At 41.8% G+C, this 17,872-nt stretch overlaps 1 protein-coding gene across 2 annotated transcripts in view; it reads right to left on the bottom strand.

Moving 5' to 3' along the window:
* The window catches only part of NCAPD3 (non-SMC condensin II complex subunit D3), a 764,397-nt gene that overhangs the window by 542,054 nt on the left and 204,471 nt on the right, over positions 1–17,872 (bottom strand). For both annotated transcript variants that reach the window (XM_078681814.1, XM_078681815.1), the window contains exons 12-14: positions 12,793–12,855; positions 7,156–7,239; positions 5,817–5,890 (exon numbers count right to left, since the gene is read on the bottom strand). In XM_078681814.1, the coding sequence (XP_078537940.1) occupies positions 5,817–5,890; positions 7,156–7,239; positions 12,793–12,855 (221 nt within the window). The remainder of the gene's footprint in view (positions 1–5,816; positions 5,891–7,155; positions 7,240–12,792; positions 12,856–17,872) is intronic.

The raw sequence follows: 17,872 nt of genomic DNA on the forward strand, positions 1-17,872 counted from the left end.
TTTCTTATGTTGTCGGTCTTTATCTTAACAAAAGCAGAGAAGGCTTCACAGTGTGGGGTGTCGCTTGTTGTGCTGTTTGATTGTAAGGGTTGTGTCTTTGTTTGAGTCTTGATTAGTTCGAACAGCTTTCTTGGCCTGTTTTTTGCTTGGTCCAACTGGCGGCTAAAGAAGTCCAACTTTGTGCGCTTTATTTTCCTAAAGCAGGCATTTCTCTTGTTCTTAAGCGTTTAATGAACATACATACACACACACACACATACATATACATACATATACATACACACATATACATACATACATACATACACACATACATATTTCTCCACAAAGCCCTGGCGCTCAGGCGTGCACTCACGATGCCCCAACAATGATTACCTCGAGGCAGCATACATCGCCAATGTCTTAAAATTAACCATGTCCGTCCGACGCGTTTCGAGGACAACGCCTCTTAATCATGGACTGCTCACAGAAGCATTGAAGAACTCACCAGTAATTTCACTCAGTGCAAAATGTTTATTTAGGTAAACCCCCGTACCTCCGCCATGACGCGTTGCTGCCTCCGAGGCCTTGATCACATGACGCAAAACAGAGTAGTTTTCTCATTTTTAGAGTGCAAGTTCCCAGTAAAACACTCGTGAATATCGTCATCATGGAAATGGAAAAAACACCTTCTTGTGGTTTCCCAACGCTTAACACGGTTACACATTTAAAAAACTTCTAAAATAGAAATACATATGTGCAAAATGTGCTTGACAATAAATACATAAATAAATGCTTAAATGCTTATTATCCGAGCAATGTAGATATTAGGCATAGTTAAAACACAATTTAAAACTCAATTAAAAACCATGTGTAAAACAAGGTCAATATTTCATTTTAAATGTGCAAATTCTGCGGCTGACGGGAAAAACTTCTCAGTTTACACTTAATGAGATATGGGCAATCTGGGCCATGCATATAATATACAAATTGCCTCCAAACCCCTTCTCATCATCCCCGATGTGTGCACAGCTACTTGACCGCTGTGACAAATCCTCAGAGCAAATGTTGTGTAGCCATACCCTTGCTTCTACTCTATTCAAGTCAATTTATGCACATGATTGAAAAGTGCCTTGCATTGTATTTTGAAAGAAATACTGCCCAAGTGGGCTTAAATCCATGATTTGTACTTAAAGTGCTAGTGCACCTAAAATTATAAAGTGCCCTCACCCTCCTAAATTGCAGCCGCAATGAAGTTTAAAATGTGTAAAAATTATTATAACTGAATTACCCTAAAATTCTTATTCCAGATAAAAAAAGCAATTATACAACTGTTTCAGCTAAACGGAGAGTGCTTGGACCAATTCATGAGACTAAAAATCCTATAAGTAAGTGAAGAAATCCTCACTTGCATTCAGGCTCTGCAGTACTTTGCAATCTAATTCTAAGATATATCGGGTCTCCAATTTGCGCAAGAGATATTCTCGGTTACCACCCCTCCTGAGTGGCAAGACTGTGTCAATGGCAAAATATTTCAAATGTTGTGTATCACTGCAATGCTGTTCTTTGAAGTGTCTTGCCACGGGATACGCAGCATCATTATTGGTTATTGCCCGCATGTTCTGGAGTATCCGATGTGAACCTGCAGCTTAGTGCTGCCCACGTAGCGCAGGCCACACGGACACTCCAGCACATACACTGCGAATTCTGTCTTGCAATTAAGAAATTTTGTAATTGCAACTGGTTTCCGTGTGAATGGGGTGGTATATGTTCTGATGTTGTAACCTTGCTTACATGCTCTACAACTTGAGCATTTGAAGAACCCTGTCCTGCTGCTAAGCCAATATTTAGGGGTGGTGATCTCAGGGCTACTCTTGACTAAAGCATTATTCAGGGAACGTGCTTTCCTATACGTGATACTCGGGGTTGCAGATATTCGTTCCCCACAAGATCGGATCGTTCAAAACTAGCGGCCAGTTTCTATTCACTATCTTTCTCAGTGTCCTGTGCCGTCTATTGAACGTCAGCACCAGCCTTGTTGGCTGGTCACTCGATTGTGATAGGTCGGCCTTCTCTTTGGGACGGTCAGCCAATATTTCTGAGCGTTGTAGTTTATTAGCTTTATTGATGGCGGATGCCACCACGCTCTGAGAATATCCTCTGGACAAAAAACGGTCCCTGCTGGCTTGCTGGGCCTGTGTGCATTCCATTTCTGTGCTGCAGATTCTCCTAATCCTCAGCATTTCCCATATTCCATATATATTTTTTATTATTTGCGGGGTCCCCGCACATGGGCAGGAATTTTCAGTGCTTAGGACTATTGATGAGGATTCCCTGGAAGAGAACCGTGGGACTACCACTTCGACGACGGGGAATGATTCAAGCATGTGAATCTATGAAAGATCCAATACTGCATAAATACCTTTTACTACTTCCTGTAACTGTTACATTACTAGTGGAGTGTGCATCATGGGTAATTTAGACAGTAGCAAATGTTCTGATCTGAGCCTCTGTTGAAAAACCTTTGGTGACTCCTAACTAATCTAGTTCTCTGGTAATATAGCCTTTCATCATCCTTCTCTTCCTCATAGTATATGTATTGTTTATTTAAGTCTGCTGGTTTAGTGGGCTATTGACTTTGAGTATATTTCTCTTGCTCACTGAAGAAAGCCCCTATGTGATCCAAATCTGGTTTATCTTCCCCATCATCTCACTCAGAAGAATATATCCATCCTCCAAGACTATTTTTCAGGTTGCTGAGGCAATGGTGATACTATCAGTGATTGAAGAAGAGGACTGATGAAAGTGGATGGGATTGCGGATGCAAATCACAACAAAGTCACAATTAGTGGGGGCATGGCTACAATACGGAGCATGGTGTTTATTCTCTTCTGTGCTCCACTTCCAATACACACAATAGAAGGATCCAGAGGGCCCAATCAACTTACTGCCTCATGCCTGCCTGTAGATCCACCTGTGAGGGGCCCAAACCGCACTGTTTTGGATACGGCCCTGCTAGTGAAGGCGGACTATAGCACTTGCTATTTTGTGGGATATTTGAGATGGAGTTCCTTGGATAGTGGCATGGAGACAGACATACAGCCCGGGGTCCAGACGTCGCAGGGATGAATAGACAAGGCCTACAACTACCTCTGATAAAGAATCTCCACTGCCCACCATGTCATTCCCTGTGCCCCACCCCTCTACAGGACCAGTCTGCTTCCATCCTATGATGCAAGATTTTATAACATCCCTTACAGGGATAATAGGTGAATTGAAGGTGGACGTCTACATGTTGCGCCAGGACCTGTACAATACAGCATTGAGGGCTACAGTGGCCTAAGGCTACATTTCGTAGGCGGCAGACATCCTGTACCCTGCAAGCCATGACATCAGACTCCAAAATACTGTCTGTCTTGAAACAAGAGTGAAGGATGCAGAGGTGCGCTCCCATCAAAATACCATTATAATTGTGGGAGTGCTGTCCCACACTCTGTTTGTGGCAACCTGGTTGAGATCTTGGATCCTAAAAGACTAAGTGTCCACCTGTTTTGCTGGGGAATGGGAGACAGGGGCCCCTGGCACAGAAATCGCCTTCTGTGGTTCCCCCATGGCCCGTTATTGTCAGCATTTTCAACGTTGCTGATTGCGACATAATTCTGAAAGCCTATCAGAAACAAGAGGTCTTGCTGTGTAATGCAACCTAAGTAATGATCTCCCCAAATTACATTACAACATTTGGAGAGAAAAGGATGACTAAAGACAGAACTTCCTTCTGACAAAACATCAAAGCACAACAGGAATTATGTATATGTTTAACAGGAAGTGTATTTTCCTGTGCCGGAGGATGAGGTGTCCAATGATGAAGCATGCCACATTACTTGGGTGAAACCACCTCAACAAAATATATTAAGACCCACAAGGGGTCTGGTACCTAGGCACAAGTGATTAGAAACAGGAAGATACCCTTCCTATTCAACCTATACACCATCCCGGATTACACAATTAAAGTTCAACAGCAAAGATGCACCTTTCTGGAGATTATAAAAAAACTGAGTGCTACAAATCATGCTACTTTTCCCATCATGACTGAAGGTCATTTCCCAGAACAAAACGTTCTTCTTTGATACCCTGGAATCCACCTTGGTGTAGCTGAAAGAGAGGCATAATTCTGACACAATCCCCCACACTCGTCGAGGCTCCGAGATCGCCCAGTGGGGAATCATGGATGGACACAACAACTGTGATAGTCCCAGCAAACACAGAGACTGTGTTGATCTGCAGAAGGCTCTGGTGACAGCTCAAGAACTCTTCGTTCAAGATCATTGGACGCTGAACCTCCGGACAGAGAGCCTCCGTTCCCATAGCCAATGGGTGAGGCTTGGCCCCGTCTACACTCCCTTTGCTCCAATTTGGAACCAATAACTCCAACATGAACTGTAGTGACTTTCCAAAGCTCACCTAGATACAGTTTTCTTCAATGGTTGAGTTTTGAGGAAATTATGAAAAGGAACGAGGCTGAGGTTGGTGGTAGTTCCTAGTTTATCGAGAGACGTAATGTTTGAGGTATTGGGTGGACTTTCTTTTTGTTCTTCTTTTACCATGCAAGACATTGTTCCCTGAACGCCTTTCTCTCCAGTGCCCTAGCATGACCCATGCTTACCTGTATAGCCGACCCAGTTGACAGAAGCAGGAGGCACTATCCACTTATTGACATGGAATGTGATTGGTATCCTGTATTCAGTCAAGAGAAGTGAGGTACTAAAGGCAGCTAAAAGTCATTATGCAGACATACTCCATTCCAAGAGAGGCACTTGACGGGCACTAGGTGTCCAGTTCTATCCAGATGGACTAATTACAGTTGTTTCATGCTGACTTTATAAGGGGATCACAGGGGTGGCTATTCTAATCCACAACAGGCTACCTGTTAAAGTCACAAAAATCTATCCAAAGTATCTGGCATAGTACTATTGTTAGGATACATCTTACAAAGTTTGAGGTTTTCCGCAGAATCTAAACTATGATCTTCTCAACTAATGTAGAGCCTTGGAGAAGTCGTCTTTACGACGAAACACGTGTCGGTTGTCATCTTCTTCAACAAAACCTCTGACGTGTCAACATACCCAAGATCATTCTTTGCATTTTTACTTGTTTTACATTTGAAAGATCATTATTGATATATAAATTTATGTTATGAATTTATTATTAAAATATACGGACAAAGTCAGCAGTGAAACGTATTAGCGGCTGTGCTCTGTAACTAAATAATTAGCACTAAAATGGATCCGGAAATTTTCATAGCTCTTCTGCGCTGGTATGGGGTGCTGGCTAGATCTCAACAGTAGTAGTCTCTTGGTGACATCACCCGAGCCACTAGAGCATTCCCTGGGACACCAAAGTCAGTACGCTATCTGTTTTTTCGATGCCTTTTGAGGCTGAGATGGGGAAATTACATTGATTGTACACAATGCAGTGAAAATCGAACGGTTAACCCTATTACAAACGTATATGACCATTCTTCAGAATGGGGAGGAGAGTAAGCATTACATGGAGGTTAACACCCATTTTAAATCTACCATGAATGACTTCCAGACTTTCCAGAGCTGGTGAAATCAAGAATACATTGGCATGAAACCAGCATGCAAAATATCTACAACATGGCTTGCATTCCTGTACTCGCTACGGTTAGAAACAGCAACATGAACATAAACCAGCATGTGATCTGCAAAAGCAAGAAACAGGAGTTCCTGATCGGACATTGTGGGTGATAGTGCAGGTGAGAGGAGCACTGCAGAAATAACGGAAAACGAACTGAGTAAACAAAAAAATAACTCTACCTGCAAGGCGGCTTTCCTGACTCCAGTCTTCTCATCGCCTGCTCGCGAACGCAACATGTTTAGGACTTCCTTTCCTATGACAAGAAAATTTTCTTTTGTTAAAATATTTAGGGACACAGACTATCAACTTAACATTATACCCTTACTGTCAAATTGACAGAGACTGAAATAGGCACTTACTGCTTATAGAATGAGTGAAAGGAAAATAGCCTCAGCCCAGGCAGGCAGACATCAACAAATCAGAAGGAGGATTACAAGCCACAAGTCAAAAAATACTCTGGACTAACAAGCATTATTACTCCCTGGGGCAAAATAATACTTCTATGTAAAAGAAGCCCCAAAGCCTTGGCCCCTGTCCATCTCCTAAACCCACGATACGCAACCTTGGAGTAAAAATCAATGACAAGCTTACGATGAAAGACAATGTAAACCACTTAAGGAGCACCTGCTATTGCTTAATGAGGATCTTCCAATGGATTCAATTAGAGCTAGAAAACCGCAGTCGTCTTGACTATGGAAATGCTCTGATGGCCTCAATTAACAAAGAGCTTGTCACCAAACTCCAAGTTTTGCAGAACACAGTTGCCAGGCTGGTACTGAACCTTCCACCTTGGTCCCCGTCTGCGCCCAGTCTGAAAGCTCTCCAGTGGCTCCCAATTAGGAAACGTATTCATTTTAAGATCAGCTGCCTGGTACACAAGACCTTGTATGGAAATGGGCCGAGTTACCCGGCAAAAGAAACTAAACTGGTATACTGGTATCTCCCGCACAGGAATCTGGTCCTGAACTAAACATCTTCTTACTCCATTCAGGATGCGTACCACTAGGCACGGTGGCCGATCATTTTCCCATCTAGCCCCACACTTTTGGAACGAACTCCCATTGCAGCTTTGCACAAATTGAGATCACAAACCGTTCTGAAAAAAGCCTAAAACCAGTCTGTTCTTACTGCCCTCCCTCCTCCTTTCAGCCGTTCTATCTTTGCCTTTACCAGCATTCACTACATCGCTTTGGGACCCCTCCAGGTAATATGTACGCTCAATAAAACCCTACGACTAGGACTAAAAGACCCAAAAAATAGACCCCTATCCTATTCCCGCTAATCCCCCTTCTTTCCCACACACCATCTATTCATCATTGTAAATTACTTTTGAGTCATCACTTGTGTTATGTTCAGTGCTCCATCTGCTTTGTGCATAGCGGTGAAACGGTAAGCAAATCTAGGTCTGCACTCTAGAAACACAATAAAGAAAATTAAAATAAAATCTATGCCCAAAGATTGAAATAGTCTCTGATCATCAGCCCTGGATGGGAATATCATTCCACTTACTGCACTTACCATCAGCTTGCGAGGCGTCCGAGTGGTCTGATACTTCAATGGTTTTGAATGTGCCTTGTGTTTTGCGTTTTTGGTTGCCAGAAACTAGAAAGGGAAGAAGGGGAAGGTCAGTACAAAAAAGCAGCCTAAGTGCGCACACGTAATAAAATGTAAATTCGTTTTTATTAATCACCTCAATCCTCTAAAACTCACAAAAAGACTGCCTTTAACAAACTTTGACTATGTCCATGAAAAGGAAAACATCTCTTCTGCTCCAGTATAACATCAGGAATGTCATGAAAGGATGATCTCTGAACAAATGAAAGCAGAGCCAACTAATGTAGGCTAACTTCCCCCATGGTAAAAAGCTAACAAAAACATTCACTCACACCCACTTTATTTCTTTAAAAAAAAAATCTGTTTCCAGCTTACTGGAGAGCGGAATAAAATCAACATTTAAGGGAGATATACGTGTATATACACATATATATATACACATTATATATATATATATATATATAGTGCTGTTTTGCGCGGTGCATCGAGGGAGTGTTAGCGCACATTTCAGAGAAGCAGGACTTGGCCTCTCTCACAAACGGACCCCTTTTCGAGCTGTGGCTGACAGTATCAACAAGTTAAGCGGAGGTAGGCTCAAGGAGAGTCATTTCAGGTCAGCCCCCTGCTACGCCATCGAAGGAGGAGCTCGCAGAAGCTGGCGTGTAACGAACCGGTGAGTCGGCTGACTCGGGCCGGTGAGTGTGCTACGTCTGCATAGCGGGACTCGGCGAATTTTGGCAATAATAGCAGGTGAAAAGGTGGTAATCGGCAGCGTTGTTTTCCACAAGTCGCTTTGGAACAGCGGCGTGTGTATACACCAATAAGTCAGGTCAAGGGTGCCGCGGAATGGAGGAAGCGTTCGCTTTAAGAGAGAGAACAGCCGAAAATATGTTTGCAAATTTACCGGCAGTGGATAAACCCCCCTCAAGCACTGAAACTATAACATCTGTGCCAGGGGATAAAAGTTTGGCAAAAACTCTGGAGAAACATCACCGAAGTGATTTGATCAAGTGGTGGGAGATTAAATCCTTAGAAAAATATCACGAAGCCGGGCGGGTGCCGCAAGGATTGCGCATTATGTTGGCGGCCAGCTTCGATAATCCCAAACCACTGTTGCTGAAAGAATGGGCGGAACACAATTTAGACGCCTCTATGGGTCTGGTCTGCCTATTAATCAGACATGCCAAAGTGGATCGTGAGGAGGATTTAATAGAAATTTCCAAGCTAACGGAGGAACTTGAGTCACTAACCACCCCGGAAAACAAAAATACAGTGGAGAAACTGTTAAAAGACATCATGGACAGAAAAAATAAACTGGAGGATACCATCAAAACCAGAAAAATTTGGAAGTTTGCCCGTGATAAGAAGGACTATGAGAGAGGGCAAGTGTTCACATTTGCACGTAAGTACGATTCTGTTAAGAAACATAGGGCTCTCATGCGACCTAACCAATTAACAACATGCACTAATGAGTTGGATCAACCTCCAACCACAAGCAGGCAAGAACTGAGCTCGAACACTAGCCTAACAACAAGTGGTCAAGATTCAGATTCGGGAAGTATGTCTGGTATGTCCAGTTCCTCTATGACATCATTGGGGCCTGTGTCCTTTGCGGATGAACTGGATTTTATAAGGGAACAAAGATTACAGTCCCTTTGTTCGAGGGGCACCCATCAACAACAAAACAAGCCAGGAACAAACGGCGGAAACAGAGGCGTAAATGCGCAAAATACAACCGGCAGAGGACGCCAGAAAAAGAATTGGCGGAGGTGAACCCAGGTAATGCCAACAAAACTATTATAAATCTCACTGACATTACTTTAAATGCTGCCGAACAACAACTGTTAACATTAGGCCTTAGTTTCTGCCCAGAAAGCAATTTTGGTTTTGTGCGGACAAGGGTGGATGTGTACAAATTTATACGCAAATTGAAACTGCGAAAGTTCTTCATGTTAAAAAAATCAGGGAGATATTTCGAACAAAGTTAATATCAGGACTTCTAGAATACCGACTGGTCTTACAGCAGGCACTATCCCTACTCTAGCAACACTACATACCTTAATGGATGATAGTTCTGGGACTCTGGGATCACAACAGGTCGCTCAGATAGAGGGGATAGATATTTCCCTACCAGGAAAAAGTCCGTTTAAACCACCATCCACTTTTGTGCCCATCATGCCTAGAGATGCGCTAGACATATTTCACGAAAGGATCACTGATGAATTGAAATCTCTATATCGGAATGTTTGTAGATTAAAATCCAAACATACTGGTCAATCTAAGGGTTATTTCCAACTCATGAAAAAATTGAAAGACAATAATAAAGTGGTCATCAATAATGCAGACAAGGGAGGCAATATTGTCCTGTGGGATAAAGAGCTATACAGGGCAGAAGCTTTCAGACAACTGGAAAATACAGAGTGTTACGAACGCAGTGATGGAATCTCAGTACGTAAGATCAACACTGATAACAAGAATGATCTATCCAAATGGTTAAGGGAAGGTTTAATTACTAAGGAGGAACATAAGTTTCTATACAAGGAGTACCCAGTTTTACCCCTATTCTACCTGATCCCTAAGGTACATAAAGGATTAACCCCACTGCAAGGAAGACCTATTATCTCTGCTATCAATAGTTGTTTTGAAAATACTTCCAAATATGTTGACTATTATTTGCAGGACTTTGTTATGGCGTTACCTATATATTTACAAGACTCCAGGGACTTTTAAACAAACTGAACACTGTGAAGTGGACTAATGACATGATATTTGTGACGCTGGACATAACAGCATTGTATACATGCATCAGGCATGAAGACGGATTAAGAGCAGTCAAATACTATCTCGACCAAAGAGATATAGGAATGTTTCAACACAACAAAATGATTGTAGAAATGATCCGCATCTGTTTGATGAATAATGTGTTTTTGTTTGATGCAAAGGTATATAGACAGAAGAGAGGAGTGGCTTTGGGGGCATGCTTCTCCCCCAGCTATGCATGTCTAAATGTTGGCTGGTGGGAGGAGCATGTCCTCAGAAGACACCACAGGGTAATATTTGATACACACATTGCCCACATGTGGAGGTATATAGACGATGTTTTTATTGTGTGGAAAGGCGATTCTGATCAGGCAAATGAATTTGTAGAAAGTATCAACAAGAATGATCTCAATTTAGACTTTACTAGTCACATAAATAGCACACATACAAACTTTCTTGACATTGAAGTTTCAATTCAGAACAATGTCATTGTAACTAGTCTGTACCACAAACCCACAGCTGGCAATACGCTATTGCATGCATCCAGTTTTCATCCACGTCACACTATAGAAAGTCTCCCATGTGGAGAACTTCTCAGAATCAGAAGGGCATGTAGCACTGATGAAGCATGGAAAAACTCACAGGAGATTGCTAAAGCTAGACTAGCAGCTCGGGGCTATGGAGTGGGTAAAATCAAAGTGGCATTAAGAAAAGTCAATCAACAAGACAGACGTCACTTATTGCAGCCATTGATCCCTGCACACAATAGTGGGACTGAGCTAACCGCAGGTGCAGATACAAATAGGGCTAACACTGACAATTCCGAGTGTAGATTTATTACCACATACAGCAAGCAATCACATGCTATAAGAAAAATCATAAACACCCAGTGGCCTATTGTGCTAACTGATGGGGTCCTAAAGGGAGTCTTGCCGGTAAAGCCTAGCATTACCTATCGCAAAGCATACTCCATGAGATCAGATTTGGTGAAAAAATAGTCCGGAATTGCTCCATAAAGACAAATGGTTCTCCACTAAGAAGGGTTTTTATAAGTGTAGAAGTTGCAGAGCTTGTAAATTCGGTTCTAACACAAAAACATATAAAACTGCCTTTTCAGATGAGTTGTTTGAGATCAAAGGTAATTTTAACTGCAAAACAGAATATGCAGTATATGTTTTAAGTTGTGTATGTGGTCTCCGGTATGTGGGAAGCACAAAACTTCCAGTGCAGGCACGCATTTTACAACATCTGCGAGCAACAGTGAATTCAGACCAAACTTATCCTGTTGCTAGACACGTCAAATCCGAACATGGAAACAATCTGAATGTACTTTCTTATTTTGTGATTGACAGTGTCCCCATCAACAAAAGATGAGGCAACAGAGACAAAGCTCTACGTCAACTGGAAACACACTATATTTTAGAACTCGATACAAAGAGCCCTGAAGGTCTGAATATGTGTGAGGACATGTATCATTACCTTTGAGCAAACATGGAGCAAGCGAGTACCTATGAAAATTATACAATAACTCCCTGTATAATGAGGCACAATATTCGGTTGAAATTTTAAATAATCAAGGTAGCAGTTTTTATGTCTTTATTGCAACCAGTCGATAATTATGTGTATCATCATGAACTTGTGATTTTTTACTATTTATTGGCGAATGTTTTGCACAGACATAATTTGCACTGATATAATTCCCATTGGTCAACTTGCCCTTATTGAGTTTGGTATTTTTCCTGTGGATTGGCCGGTTGTCACTGTATTAAACCATCCTTAACAAATACTGATTCTCTCTCGAGTAAACAAGGAAACAGAGGTTCCCGGCTGGGAACACTCTACAATTTATTACTATAGCACTTTTTATTCACGTTTTGCACTTTTTAGCACACAAGCACTTTTGAACATGATGGCTATTATTATATATAAATATTGCACATGTGACCAAATAGCTGGACCACTAAAATTGTTTACATTGTGATAATTCTGTTATGATATAAACATTAATGCATTTAAGCAGGTATTAAAACAATAGTTTTCATTGCAATGGAATGTTATGTTTTTAACATTGAGCATAATATTTATTGTTTTAGTAATTAAATTTTGGATTAGGTTCTTGAAATCCAAAATATATTGCAATGTTTATCGTCTACATTTCAGAATTTACGGGATGTGTAGAGCTAATGCATTCAAGCAGATATTATCCACTACGTTTTTCTACCAAGGTGAAATTAACCTTGAGTTTAGTCTGTCATCCATATCCATTGCTATGTAGGATGGCCATGTGATCTATTACGTAAAGTGCGGTGATTGGTTATGGTTAATTTAAGATGTTTTGCACTGATATACGCTTTTATCTGGTGAGCAAGGCGACAGGATCGCCGAAACGCGTCGGATCGCGGCACCCTTGACACTGCAATGATATAATAAAAGAAACTTTGCTGCATAGATTACCGGAGTGGTGTCCGTTTTTCTTCCTGGGAGTGCTGTTTTGTGCGGTGCATCGAGGGAGCGTTAGCGCGTATATATATATATATATATATATATATATATATATATATATATATATATATATATATATATATATATATATACACACACACACATATATACATACACACACAATATATATATATATATATATATATATATATATATATATACACACACACACACACACACACACACATATATGTGCTTTTCGGTACTATTTATATACTTGGTGGTACACTGGACATTTAAATCTGTTATTTCACTAATATCTGCATATCAGGTAGATGTTTAGACCCAGCATCAAGCCACTTATTTTTTTGTTTCCTCCCCGCAGGTTTTTTTTTTTACCTTCAATATTGGTAGATGAACTCTCAGACGAGGTGTTGTTTCCCATAACTGTACGGCAAACAGCTGCAATGAGACAAAAACAATTAACTGCAAATAAATAATCAGAGGGATAGCAAAACCCTACACGTGTCACAAGTGAACCCTAGCTAGTTTTATCCCAACCATATGATTAAATCTTTGACTGCTTTCTGATGTGCATATAAAATTATGTGCATGATGGTCATATAATAACTGCAATAAAAAGTGTCTAATAAGTAATTAGATTGAATCAAAAGGAGGGTAGGCCCTGGGACAGTGGCCAGGTAGGACCTATTTGTATAATAATAACAATGAAAAATTACCCGACTACTATTTTGAGCACCTGTATTTTATTTAAGCAGGTACAGCAAACACAATCCAGCACTGTGTTTTGCATGGATCCGGTTATTTAATTAACTTTTGTTTCTTTTACCAAATTTTGGACCTTGTTCAATCTTTCACAAGGTGGCAAGATCAGGATAACATTAAAGACAAATAACAAAAAATTTCATGACCAAAATCAACTGTCAAAAATACAAGACATATATTATAAACATATACAATGTGAATATGCTAAAAAGCACCAGTTACCACACTGTAATTTCGCAAACTTTCAAAACTTTAATTTCACTATAATTAAACAGTTCATTGTCAACACAGTAACATTTCTATACATGCCAAACACTATTCCAAAGTGTCATTAGAATGGGAGTACAAAAACGTAATGGATAGATTCCAAAACACTTGACAAGCTTTTTCTTTTACTTTTTTTGGTATATGTCAATTTATTGATTTGTATCTTAACAGAAATCAACAAAACATCAGAAAAGTGATGTATCATACACAAAAGTTAGAATATAAATTCAAAAACGTTTAAAATATTTAAACATGTAATAACAAACGTGCTTGTTTGTAAATCACTGCATAAAATACAATCATTATTCAATCATTTACCGTTATTCTTGGAGTTTGAAAACATTCCATGGCGTAATCTTAAAGCAGAACAGGTGAACATCACATGGTTAAAGTCTTGGACAGCATCGGAGCACAAAGAGGAAAACTACATTTATCATATAGTAGACCCACACATGCCCTTGATGAACAAGTTTCTTACTTGTGTTAAGGGTCTTTCAGGTGAATATTCCAACTGCAGATTCCTTACCTTTTAAATTCCCCTAGGTGCCTGACTGGATCCGCAACGTTTCCAACAATTGCTCATGTGCACCAAAAGAGGGCGCTCTCACACACTGCTGCAGCATCACACTGCCTCTGAAAGTGACACCAGGGACGGGTATGTGGTCAACACCCTCAGAACGAGGTTAAGTGTTCTTTTCCACCTCCTCTACATCTTCGCGCACGTATCAACAGTAACTTATTGAAAACATGAGTGTTCTAAATCTAAACTTTTTAGAGCCTTAAAATTCCATTCCACGGAAAGGGGAGAACAGTGATGAATCTGCAATAAAAGCGTCTCCACCAGAAATGTCATTAACAAAGGTAAGTAACTTGTTCTTATGATGGATACTTCTGATCACAGATTCCATACTTTCTGAATAAATACCAAAGCAACACCTCTCATAAGGAGGTGGCTCTGAGAAGTGGACTCCAATGAGGAAGGTTTGCAAGACTAAGCAGGAAAAATGCCCTCTCATCGGACCAGTCAATTAAGACAGCAGTGTTTCCAGACCAGGAAGGCCTGTAGAACAGAAAAGGAAAATGGCTCTTGTAGTCTTGAAAGTCCAGACAGTTATGCTTGGCGGAGGTGTGGACAGATGTCCATGCAGCAGACGGCCATGTGTCCAACACCAGAACACTCCAAGCCAATGCCACAGTGGTGCACCTGCCTTTGGTGGAATGGGCGCAAACATCTTACAGAGGTTACTTAACTTTAGTATAGCTCTTTCTGGTTAATACTCTAGCTAAGCGCAGATTCCTCATCGTTGTAATACCCTCAGGAGCCTGACTGGTCCTAGAGATTTGGCTTGGGACTGTTCACGCAAGCCAGTGTGTGGCCTCACGCAGTTCAGCACCAGCTTACTTCTGCTCCGGAAGGGACACCGGAACCACATACATGTGCCACTGTTGCAGTGACATCAGTTTATTTCTTGACTCTGTCCAAGCCATTAAAGACAGTGCTTATTAACTGATCAGATCTAACAGTGTGCAGCTCTTTAATCTGGAATCTTTTTATGGATGGTGAAATTAGTCCACTAGACAGAATGGGGAAGACGGAGGTGAACCTGTGGTTAGATAGACTAGCCACCAGAAACAGCGTTACCCAAGGAAGTAACTTGTTCTTCTGATGGATACTTCTAAAACGCAGGTTCCTCACCTCAAGAATAAATAAAAAGCATAACCTCCCCAGCTGTAGGGTCTGCCGAATGGCTCAAACCATAAAAATCCTGCAGGAACGAGCGGTCGAAATGCCTTCCCACCTCACTATCAAGGCAGTAGTGCTTCGTGAACATATAGAATGACGCCCACATTGCAGCCTGACCGATGCCCAGAGAAGGAATTTTTGCATGCTAAAACAGCAGACTTTCTGGGGGCTTTATGGTCAGTGTGTAACTATCCACCTTCATATGGTCCTTTTCTACACCGTTTTAAACTTTGTCACTTCTGCGAACAACACAATAAGCTGATTATCTATCCAATGTTCTTTGTCATGGTCAGTGTGAAAGTTTGTGGTCCAAACTGTTGAGTCTCTTATCCTCATTAAATGGGTGAGGTGGAGCAAAAAATGCCGAAAGGGTGACCGGCTATCTAATATTAAAGAGTGACGCAATTTTCAGCAAAAACGCTGCTCTACTTTGCAAAACCAGTTGCCCCAGAAAAAGGTGGCATATGGTGGATGAACAGACAGCTGTAGCTTACTCATGCAGAGATGGATAGGGTTATGTGGGTTATGAGGAAGACTGTTTTGAGAGTCAGAAGCCTAATAGGACAGCTGTGCATCAGATGAAATGGAGTATAAATGAAGATGCAGCCAACTAAATTAAGGTCTCTCTGAAGCACTACAAAATGTTAGAAAGGGAACATGGACCAGACTTTTATTGAAAAGCAGCACAACAGATGATTTAAACTAGGACGGCTAGTCCGGTAAACAAAAAAATGCCAAAAGGGCTGACTATTAACCTAGAACTGTGTCACATAGGTCAAGTCCTTGCTAGGCCAAGGAAAGCACAAAAAGCAGAACATCCAACAGCTTTGCGTGTAAAAGGTCTGTGTAGAGGGAATTACACCAGGTTACAAACTTGTACAAGTATCAAGCAAAAACAGATTTTGAAGATGCTGTCTGGTCACTAGAATGAAATCCACTACTTAGTGAGGAAAATCGAAGGCAGTTAACTGTCACTGCTCAATCTCCGCACATGGAGGTGTAGGTTACACAGGCACTTGTGCAGAACCCTACCCTGCCGCTAAAACAGAAGATCCTCCTGATGAGTCATCCACACCATAGGACAGATGTTCATGCCCAGATGTTGTGTACCACACTCTCCTAGCCCAATGTGGAGCCACTTGGATGCCTTGAACCCAGTTGTTCTTGATCTTCTTCAGAACTAGAGGTTAGAGAGGTAGCGGTATCTCAGAGAGAACCATCTGGGGGAAACCTAAGAACTAAAGTGTACATACTGTGCATTCTCAGCGGTCGCAAATAAATCTGGACAGGCTCTCCCCACTGCTGCAAGACATCATCCTAGCCCAACTCCTGAATCGAGAGGAATTGAAGACCATAATCCAGTTCAACACCATACGGACAGGATTAAATAGAAGTGAGGACTGGACAACTCTTTTATAGCAGTGAGACTGCTCAGCACTCTTCAAAGAACTTGTTCAATCTTGACTCAAGAAAAGATAGAGTACCTTGAAAATCAAAACGGTACCATGTACAGCCTGAGTCATATTACAGAATGCCGTCAACAGAGATGGTTTTGAGCCCAAATGTGTAATGCTTAAATGTAACATGTCACCATTGCACTAAAGTCACTTGCGCCGTCCTCAACACTGACCCTTGAAACAGCAGACTCCGGTCTACTGCTTAACCTTGTTCCATGAGGTACATGAGGTACTGTTAACAAACCTTTTTCGGTACATGCATCCCATGGATTGTCTCCACAGATATGTATCCAAGTGCCAAATACATACTGTATGTCTCCAATAGCTCTAATCATGTCACAGTCACATTCACTTGCGCCGGATTGTTTTAATTTATCCTAATTGTAACACACACTGTATTTCCCCTTTGACACTAAACTCTCAAGTCTGATAAATCACTTCATTCTGCAGTTGCGCGGTAAATAAAAGATCCCCTTTTAACAATACCACACTACTCCTTCTAGCCCGTGTACCACCTTAAGATGGCCGCCACACTGCTGGAAGTCTCCTTGGGCCCTTTACACACCCCCATCACGTGCTCCGGGTCGCGATCACATGACCACGGAGCCACGAGATATAATCAATATGGCCCCAGTCAGTCCTTAAGCTCCTTATCAGCACGAAACCTGAAGCGGACCCTCGCTGTGGTACGCCTGCATCCTGACATCCGTCTTTACTCTGGTAAGTTTTTATCCCGTAGGCTTGCCGCTCCCCCGCTTAGCCAGCCGGATAACTAACCTACGCTGCCCTTCCTCCCCAGCGGATCGTTTGAAATCATCGACCGCGTTGCACCCCGTAGGCCTCCGAGCCCGCGCTGCCATCACGGCTGTCCCACCTGGAAATGCCGACAATTCCCTTCACCTAAAAAGAGCCCACGGTAGGTCTTGCTAATTTGTACCTCGACACTCAGTCAGTTCGCGGATATCACAGCCTCAATAATTAACCCCTCCTTTTACAGCGCCAACAGCGTTATCATACGCTTTGCCCCAGCACGAGCCCTGACGTTCGAGCTCGCCGAGCCCTGACAGAACACACAGCGTCCTTGCACGCCCTGTGGTCTTACTCAAGCCCAAGCAGAGGTAAGCACAAGAGCCTGCCTCAACCGGGCGTTTACTGTTTAAAAGTGCTCCTTTCCAACCGTCTCTCTGTCCCAATTCCTGCCTTAAGCACCTTCGGCGCGCACACT

The sequence above is a fragment of the Lissotriton helveticus genome, chromosome 3_1, assembly GCF_964261635.1.
Source record: "Lissotriton helveticus chromosome 3_1, aLisHel1.1, whole genome shotgun sequence".
NCBI classification, from domain to species: domain Eukaryota; kingdom Metazoa; phylum Chordata; class Amphibia; order Caudata; family Salamandridae; genus Lissotriton; species Lissotriton helveticus.